The 9815-nt window shown below is 44.1% G+C and overlaps 1 protein-coding gene across 2 annotated transcripts in view; it reads left to right on the top strand.

The window, feature by feature from the left end:
• Positions 1–7658, top strand: part of LOC148396840 (uncharacterized) — a 33430-nt gene extending 25772 nt beyond the window's left edge. The window contains exon 9 of one of the 2 annotated variants that reach the window (XM_088377854.1): positions 6560–7658. In XM_088377854.1, coding sequence (XP_088233980.1) covers positions 6560–6565 — 6 coding nt within the window. In that variant the 3' untranslated portion in view covers positions 6566–7658. Of the gene's footprint in view, positions 1–5179; positions 5726–6559 lie in introns of those variants that run through there. The other variant, XM_088377853.1, reaches the window with a different exon arrangement.
• The last annotated feature ends 2157 nt before the right edge of the window (positions 7659–9815 follow it).

Genomic DNA, 9815 nt, shown 5'->3' with positions numbered 1-9815 from the left:
GTCTTTTTTTTTTTTAAATCTGGCGTTTGAACAGGGGTGTGTACACTTTTTATATAAATTGAATAGATAGATTTGAATGTTGCATGAACCAGGAAGTGGAAAATAGACCAGTATAGCCCACCTCTGTCATTTTTTCCTAAAATGTAGTGGCAGAACATGTAACGCCAGGCCTGCTGTCTATTAAGCCCCGCCCCCATAACACATAAATGAAACGGCAACAGTATAGGCGATCTCACTTGCGCTGACCTTGCTTGCTCGTCAAAGTCGGACCTGACGTGACCCTGTTCAAACGCTGAGGCCGTGACATCAGGTGTGGCATCGCGCCCAAAACAACTCAACCAAATCTTAATTTGCCAAAAAAAAAGTCTTTGAAAGCCAATACGTGAGCATTGATTACATCGTATGCCCTTTGACTTTTCCCTCCGTGCCCGTCACGTCACCTGGACTGTTGCGGATTTGTCTTAACTAAGACCAGTTCGGACTTCCTGTTCGGGTTGTCACGTAAAGATTTCTTGTCGTCAAGAGTTTTCAATTGATCTTAAACCTTAAAAGTCCATATCTGGAACCAAAAAGCGGCGCTCCTTTCACATGACTGATGGTTGCCCCCCTTAAAAGGTGAATGTTGAACCGGCCGGACCTGAAAGCTCCAAAATGTCATATTTATGACGCCGACAGCATCCATTACACAATCTCGGACCATAAATAAAAATGGATGTCCGGCATAACTTAAAAACTCATGACTTCAATCTGCTGATTTATGGCTGAATCCAGTTAACAAGATTAGGAACTTAAAAACAAAAAAGCTCTTCCTTGGTTATTTTGAGCTTGTCGTTGGACTTCAATGACTCCACATGTTTGACTTTTTGACCGGCGACGGTGTTTGCTCTGCTTATTTAAAAAAAATATATATATATATATATATATATGAGCAAATGTGTGTTTACGTTGGCTCTGGTCAAGCTGCTGGACTATTGAAGGTGACATGGCGGGAGTTATTTTAATGATGCAGGTTGAGAGAGATGAATATATGCTGTGCGGACACCTTATTAGGGACGATCCTAAAATCCTTTTTTGTAACTAAATTAATTATTCAGTTGATCATTAGCATTTTCGACCATGTTCGTCTTACCCGTGTCCCTTGAGTGGTCTATCCACCGAATACAAATCTAATAGTAACTCACTGCTGTTGCAAATTGAGCGGGATTTTATTTTCCAAAGGGATCGTGTTTCTTGGAGTTTACACGGGAAGTCTCAAGAGCAAACAAAGGCAGGAAAACAAACAAACAAAGTGAGCAGGACGCAGGGTTAATAGCCCAAAGTTACGGACAGCCGGGCAGCTGGACCTCTCGACCGGTCACCCGGCTCCCGTCCGTACCCAAACAACGTTTAGCAATTAGCGGCTTCAGGTGGTCCAAAATTACCCTACCCCAAAAAACATTTTGCTTCGCCATTTAGCAGAAATTAACCAACGTTACTACTTTAAAATATTTCAAAAATGTTAAAAGATGGTCAAGTCTGCAAAGCCGAATAGCGTGCATGTCAGGAATGGTGTGAATAGCGGCCCATTATATCCGACACGCCGCGCATTAGCCTTTGTATCCGCCGCCTGCCTCGTGCCGTCCTGTTCCTGAAATAACTCCAAGCGAGCGGTGAAACAAGAGGAGGCTTTTGTTCACGTCCAGCGGTGTTAATTGTAGGATTGTTGCCACCTGTTCATTGCGTTCATTATCATATCTGCTTGTCTTTGGCGTGCGCTTACGCAGATAATCATTACTTGCTAACAGGTTCCTTCTAGCTAGCAACATGCTAGCTGGTAAGAATAGCAACAAGGGCCGATAAATAGCTCACATCCTTCCACAAAATATAAATCTTTTGGCTTCCTGTAACTATTTATTGAAACGATTCCAGATACATTGTTAATGTAGCTGAAGCGCACGCGTGACATGTATTTTCAGTTTGCTGCGCAGTTTCACGAGAAGAGTCCTCATTCTTGCAGTTAGTCCAAATAAATGTCATTTCCAGCTCCAGCTGTAATAATACCTCAAATGTTTCCCCCAAATGACTCTTATGAAAGAGCCGTAGCCTTAAAAAATATTCTCGCGCAAGCTCCCCACCCTTCGCTTTTGGTGTTTTTATCTCACTTTAGGGTTTTTAGGGTCTGTGCACATGCTGCTAAGATGCTACTATATTAAAACAAATTTAAAAAAATAATATAAAAAAATAATATAAAAAAAATAATAATATAAAAATAATTATAATATAAAATGTATTATATATAAAAAAACAAAACATAGCCAAAACTATACAGGGCTTTTGTAGCATCCATTTCGTGGCCATTTTGGCCATTTCCAGATGTCCTTAAAAATCCAAATTTAATTCTATCCATTGGCGACCAAACGTCAACCATGTTTATTAGACACACGCAATGCTAAATTGCAAAGAATTTAAGTAAAAAATAAATGTGAAATTCAATCTTTAAGACTCATCCAGGTCGTGACGTTTTCAATGTATTTACAGTCTGTTCGTGTCATAAAAGCCAGACAAAGGTGCTCCTGCTTCCATACAACAAGACTTTAAAGTTCATGCCAATTTGTGGGGCTTCACATGGAGTAATTTCATTAGGAAATGTATAAATGCAGGCAGGAAACTGTAAGGGCTTGACAGCATACAATGCTCTCCCAGTTCTGAGTTGGCTGTGACCTACCGAGAGGCTCGTTGGCTTCCTGGCAGGGGAACCAGGGGCGCTGGGGGAAAGACAAACATGAATCCATGCCACCAAGCACACTGAAGCCCAGTGGACAAGCTGGCCCATTTTTCTGAGCTCGCCATCTTTCTACATCTGACCTAAATCCAAGTCGCTCTCAAAAGTCTAAATCATAACGTCAGATGAATCATCACATCTCGAAAATTTCACAGTCTGCCGCTACTTCCCCGACTTCATTTAGACAGGCAACGTTCCCACTGACAGTTTTCTGCTGCCTCTGAGGCAGCAAAGGCATTTACAATGAACAAAACTGACTGGAGAGATCATTCATGTTCCACTTAATTTGCTCTTAATTTGAAAAGAAAAATGACAGTCAGGCAGCAAGTGAGAGCATCTTGAAGCAAGTTCCGAGATGTTGCCTGGGAGTCATTTCTATAAATTCCTAGCCTGCAATATCGATAATCCTTTTTCAGGATCATCCTCCTTTTTCCGCGGAAATGGGACGCATTTGTAAAGTGTCGACGCACCGGATCGAGTTCTTCGTGGGGGTAGTTGGAACTCCAATCCTTGGCTGCTTTAAAAAGTACTGAGCCGTAACATTGCTGCAATGAAATACTATCAAAAGCTAAATTAATAAAAAAAAAATGAGGTCAGCTGTGCTCCCGGGCCACATTTTTTTGAAAGTTCCCGTTAAAGGCTTAAAATAGTTTCGTCAGTCGACTGGCGTGACAGTGCAATTTCGAAATGTGCCCCGTTGAAAGGTGTCTTTGCAAGCAGGGTCGAATTCTTCGGGACCATCAACTTGGGTCTGCGCCAGTAGACTTCTTTCCGCACCTCCGATGGGGAAAGGTGATTATGTTTTAGTTGGGATCGTTGGGAACGGTAGAAGCCTCTCACAGGTCTCATTCCCTAAATTCCTGCTTCTGAGGTTTCTTGGAAAAGTTGAGGCCTGCGATCACAAAGATCCCTTCTGGGACTCAAACCGATTAGCATATAATCAATATCAACAGCTGATTATACATTTATGATCAACACAGACATAACCAGAAGGATGAGATGTTTTTTATTCCCCCCCCATACACCATTGGTGTCAAACTCAAGGCCCGGGGGCCAGATACGGCCCGCCACATCATTTTATGTGGCCCGCAAAGACAAATCGTGGATCTACTTCATGTGTCAATCATAAAATTGCAAATTGGTTTCACTTTTAAAAACGACAGATATTGCCAGCAATTGCTATGACCATCTTTTAAGGCGTTGACGGTCATTATGGCCAACCGAAGGAAGCTATGAGGACAATGCGGCCCCTGACAAAAATGAGTTTGACATCAGTGAACAGTTTTTCCATTGTCAATCCGAGTCGATGAATCCGTGACATCACTGAGACTTGTTCAACACGTCTGAACTCTACCAATTGTTGGAAAGTTTTTTTTTTGTACCCCCTCCCTCTTCTTCCAATCCCCATGTCCTGTGGAAATGCTGCCACTGCCAGATGGTTATCAGCACACGCATCCCCGGCTGTTTGCTTTTGTTTGATTTCACCGAGCAAGCGGTGACTAAGCCAGGATGAGGGCCGTCCATGCATGTGTGACTCGGCGGCTCTAATGCGAAACTGGTGTCACTGTGCTTCAGACGGCCTTTTTTCCACGCTTTGAAAACTGCTGCAAACGCAAGTCTGTGCCCAAGGCGGCAACTTATTGGGCTGCCTTTGAGTTGCAGATGTTTGCGCCTGCGGTGTTGCGACACTGTCACAACAAGTCATTGGAAAAGTCAAATATGAAATATGAACATGAGCTGTGGACGGATGGATGCCAGCATGGGAAAAGTCCCGTTAACTAAGTGTAAGTATGTATATTTGGGACTTTTGATGGTGGCGACCTGAAAGTATGTTAAAGAAAAATATTTGATGGTCATTTGCAGAGGTAGGAATTCTGTCTAACTGTCAATTTTGTAAAACTGTAAAATTTTGTAAATTACCTACCTTTACAAATTAGGGTTTCAAACAGGTTAGGGTTTCAAAGCAGGGTTTCAAACTACATTTACGGTTTCAATCTAGGTTTTGGGTTTCAAATGAAGTTTAAACTCGAATTAGGGTTTTAAAGTATGGTTAGGGTTTAAAACTAGGGTTTAAAACTAGGGTCAGGGTTTCAAACTAGGGTGAGAGATTCAAACTAGGGTTTAAAACTAGGGTTAAGGTTTTAAAGTTGGGTTTCAAACTAACGTTAGGGTTTCAAACTTGGGTCAGTGTTTCAAAGTAGGGTTTTGAACTCAGGTTAGCATTTCAAAATCGGGTTTCAAACTTGGGTTAGAGTTTCATAGTTGGGTTTCAAAGTAGAGGTAGGGTTTTAAACTAAGGTTAATGTTTCAAAGTAGGGTTTTGAACCCTCCATTGTGATTGTTTTTAGTCATTTCAAAATGGTGCCAAGTGCACAAACCTTTAGATGAATTTGTTTTTTTGGGGGGGGGGGCTTGAAGGTCTTAACTGTACACCACTGACATCATCAAACAGCAACTTCCTTGACTCACTGAACTTGGCATGCCACACCCTTGCCATCATACCTTCAGGATCTGAGTCACGCAACGGCAGCCGAGGTCACTCAAAGAACGCACTTGGGTAAAAGTCTTACGGCGCTGACAAGGCAACAAAACGGCGCTGTCGAGTGCCTGTCCATCAGTTGAACCCCACACTACTTTACTGTCTCCTGCACAATCAGCGCAGTGTGGAGTGATCCGCCCAACAGCCGCCAGCAACCCCCCCCCTCCCTCCCGACTGCATTTTTGGGCATTGGAACCACTCAGCAATGGATGATGCACACGAGGCCTTGCCAGGTGACGGTGGGAATGTCGAGGGCGGCTCTGTCATTGCGGATATAAGCTGTCATCGTGGATGCTCTCGCTGCTTACATGAAGTGCTCTCGGTTTGCACGGTCACGCTCGGATTGAGACAAACGACCCTTTTCGCGAGGGCGCTGGAAAAAAAGCAATTGAGATGGACAATGTAGCAGATTAGATGACTATAAAGATAACAGATGCAAGAATATTGTTCATTGTCAGCATTTTTATATGCAATGGAGGTCATTCCAAAAGACAGAAAAAATATATAAGGTCTGTGTTATTTTTAAATAAATCTAAATATAAAAGTGTTCTTCTATTTAGTAAAGGTTCTTTTACTTTCAAAGAGTCTTTGTGTAGCCTCGCAACTCCAAGGACTTTACTTTATTGTGCTCTCTTTTGGTTTAGCGAATGAAATCATCACCGGAGACATCTGGTGCCAAGGAACATAGCGTGGGTGCCAGCTCGTTGCATCAAATCGCGGTAGCGACAAACCCAAACAGACTCCGCAGCTCCTTCCGTCTCTGTTTATGCTTTATGGGCCGCAAATCTTTTTGTTTTGGCTCCTTGGTTCCGGCTACACTTATACGCTACATACGTGCAAGAAGATGAATGATGTGTCTGTCCCTCAAGCCAGGTGCAATGTAAACAACCACAGAACTCGTTTTTGTATCATTGAAAAGATGGAAAAAAAAAAAAAACACCTGAGATGCAAATCAGATGCTACCCATTGTGCCACCAAGGACTCACTTGAAGGTCTTTAGTGGATTTAATATATTGAATGCCAGCTGTGGAGAAGACATTTTATTGAAAAGAAATTGCCTTGAATGGACACTGATTTGTATTTAGTCATACTGGTTTAGTTCACAGAGGTTGGTAGGTTTTGAACTATGACCCTCTCATTAGAGGCTCTTACTAAGTGAGCTAATTGCTTAACACAGATATCTTTTTGGAAACCCTAACCCTAGTTTGAAAAGATTCCTAAATGTCCAACTGAATAGAATCTCTTCTTCCTCTGGACAGAGTTAATTTTTTTCCCACAACCCTGCCATCTAAGTGACAAACCGAAGCTGTGTTGAAAAACACCACCTTCTTGTCGGAGATAATCACGGCCACACCACGGGACAGTGACGAGCAGACGTCGCCTTCCAATGAGACAAGTGATGATGAGCGTGGTAAAGTGGTGTCATGAGAGAAGTGAGTCATTTCCCCGTTCTGTCACATTCGCTGGCATCTGACCGAGTGGGAAAGGCGAAACATTTCGCCTCTGGCGTGGGAGGGAGTGGAGAGGATTTACACCAGCAAAACCGCAGCTGCAATAACCCTGAGATGGTCCATAACATCAAAACAGTCTGCGCTATTCACAAGTGACAGATCTTCATCCCTAAAATGAAGTGACTCTTTGTAATGAATCATAACAATCCCAATGTTCTGGAGTGAAATAAAGACTGGAGTGTTTTGTTTTATGGAGGAGGGATGGGAATGGCAGGGGGAGGGGCTTCAGTGGCCGAACTGGTGATGGTGAATTCTTCAGTCCACCAGCTGTGTCCACACCCTGCGCCTGTTGTGTGAAGTAAATGCTTTGGCTTTGTCCTCCACTATAGTGATGTGCATTCCAGTTCTTTTAAGTGAACTGAATCATTAGAATCAGTTCACTCAAAAGATTCGCTCAAACGAATCGTTCGACGAATCGCCACACCCGCCCTCACAACCTACTTTCTGATTGGCTGTTTGATCTGTGATGTCACTCATACACTATATTAGGTACGCCGCCATTTTCAGTTGAGTGATAGCGTTGCTGCTATACCAGCCGACATACGTTATGCCGACATTGATGTTTTAATGTTGTTTTTGTTGGATTGTAGTTGATGGTGTTATGCCGAATGTGTTTGTGTCATTCATCTGTGAGGTATACTGGATGTAGTGCTATAAGGTACACATCCACCATCAGAGGACGCTGGTGTTACAAGTCAAGTTGCTCCCATGTTATCTTCGAAATACGACTGTTATTGTAAGGTGAGTTGCGCAGTTTTGTGTTTTGCGACTGCAGATTCGTCACAGCAACTTGGAACTTCCCTGCTTCCAAAACTGTTTAAATTCTCAATAAAAACGCTGAACGAAACGTCTCGTTTCCATTTCCGACTGGCTGTAAAAAATAGCAAAAAAAAAAACTCACGAGCAGGATTCGAACCCGTGACACAAGGAACTAAGGATGATTTATTTGGCGGAGCCTTTACCGCTGTGCTATCGTGACACACAGCAAGCTTGTGAGAAAATCTTGAATATAGCCAAACACACTGAATTACCCGGCGAGGGTACGCGTTGATCTGACCCGCCCATGTTAAATTGGGGGGGGGGGGGGGGTTACCGCTGCCTGTGAGTGAGTGAGTGAGTGAGTGAGTGAGTGAGTGAGTGAGTGAGTGAGTGAGTGAGTGAGTGAGCGAGCGAGAGTGAGTGAGTGAGTGAGTGAGTGAGTGAGTGAGTGAGTGAGTGAGTGAGTGTGAGTGAGTGAGTGAGTGAGTGAGTGAGTGAGAGGGTGAGAGTGAGTGAGTGAGTGAGTTAGGGTTAGGGTTTAGGGTATAGGGTTAGAGTGAGTGAGTGAGTGAGTGAGTGAGTGAGTGAGTGAGTGAGTGAGTGAGTTAGGGTTAGGGTTTAGGGTTAGGGTTTAGGGTTAGAGTGAGTGAGTGAGTGAGTGAGTGAGTGAGTTAGGGTTAGGGTTTAGGGTTTAGGGTTAGGGTTAGAGTGAGTGAGTGAGTGAGTGAGTGAGTGAGTGAGTGAGTGAGTGAGTGAGTGAGTGAGTGAGTGAGTGAGTGAGTGAGTGAGCGAGTGAGCGAGTGAGGTAGGGTTAGGGTTAGGGTTTAGGGTTACAGTGAGTGAGTGAGTGAGTGAGTGAGTGAGTGAGTGAGTGAGTGAGTGAGTGAGTGAGTTAGGGTTAGGGTTTAGGGTTAGAGTGAGTGAGTGAGTGAGTGAGTGAGTTAGGGTTAGGGTTTAGGGTTAGGGTTTAGGGTTAGGGTTAGAGTGAGTGAGTGATGAGTGAGTGAGTTAGGGTTAGGGTTTAGGGTTAGAGTGAGTGAGTGAGTGAGTGAGTGAGTGAGTGAGTGAGTGAGTGAGTGAGTTAGGGTTAGGGTTTAGGGTTAGGGTTTAGGGTTAGGGTTAGGGTGAGTGAGTGAGGGTTAGGGTTTAGGGTTAGGGTTAGAGTGAGTGAGTGAGTGAGTGAGTGAGTGAGTGAGTGAGTGAGTTAGGGTTAGGGTTTAGGGTTAGAGTGAGTGAGTGAGTGAGTGAGTGAGTGAGTGAGTGAGTGAGTGAGTGAGTGAGTGAGTGAGTGAGGTAGGGTTAGGGTTTAGGGTTACAGTGAGTGAGTGAGTGAGTGAGTGAGTGAGTGAGTGAGTGAGTTAGGGTTAGGGTTTAGGGTTAGAGTGAGTGAGTGAGTGAGTCAGTGAGTGAGTGAGTGAGTGAGTGAGTGAGTGAGTTAGGGTTAGGGTTTAGGGTTAGGGTTTAGGGTTAGGGTTAGAGTGAGTGAGTGATGAGTGAGTGAGTTAGGGTTAGGGTTAGGGTTTAGGGTTAGAGTGAGTGAGTGAGTGAGTGAGTGAGTGAGTGAGTTAGGGTTAGGGTTAGGGTTTAGGGTTAGGGTTTAGGGTTTAGGGTTAGGGTTAGGGTGAGTGAGTGAGGGTTAGGGTTAGGGTTTAGGGTTTAGGGTTAGAGTGAGTGAGTGAGTGAGTGAGTGAGTGAGTGAGTGAGTGAGTTAGGGTTAGGGTTAGGGTTTAGGGTTAGGGTTAGAGTGAGTGAGTGAGTGAGTGAGTGAGTGAGTGAGTGAGTGAGTGAGTGAGTGAGTGAGTGAGTGAGTGAGCGAGTGAGGTAGGGTTAGGGTTAGGGTTTAGGGTTACAGTGAGTGAGTGAGTGAGTGAGTGAGTGAGTGAGTTAGGGTTAGGGTTAGGGTTTAGGGTTAGAGTGAGTGAGTGAGTGAGTGAGTGAGTGAGTGAGTGAGTGAGTGAGTGAGTGAGCGAGCGAGTGAGTGAGTGAGTGAGTGAGTGAGTGAGTGAGTTAGGGTTAGGGTTTAGGGTTAGGGTTTAGGGTTTAGGGTTAGGGTTAGAGTGAGTGAGTGATGAGTGAGTGAGTTATGGTTAGGGTTTAGGGTTAGAGTGAGTGAGTGAGTGAGTGAGTGAGTGAGTGAGTGAGTGAGTGAGTGAGTGAGTTAGGGTTAGGGTTTAGGGTTTAGGGTTAGGGTGAGTGAGTGAGGGTTAGGGTTAGGGTTTAGGGTTTAGGGTTAGGGTTAGAGTGA

The sequence above is a fragment of the Syngnathus floridae genome, chromosome 6 (assembly GCF_059516105.1).
Source record: "Syngnathus floridae isolate MCC-2025c chromosome 6, RoL_Sflo_1.0, whole genome shotgun sequence".
Taxonomy (NCBI): Eukaryota; Metazoa; Chordata; class Actinopteri; order Syngnathiformes; family Syngnathidae; genus Syngnathus; species Syngnathus floridae.
Note: the sequence above shows the minus strand (reverse complement) of the source record. Positions and strands in the feature narration are given on the sequence as shown.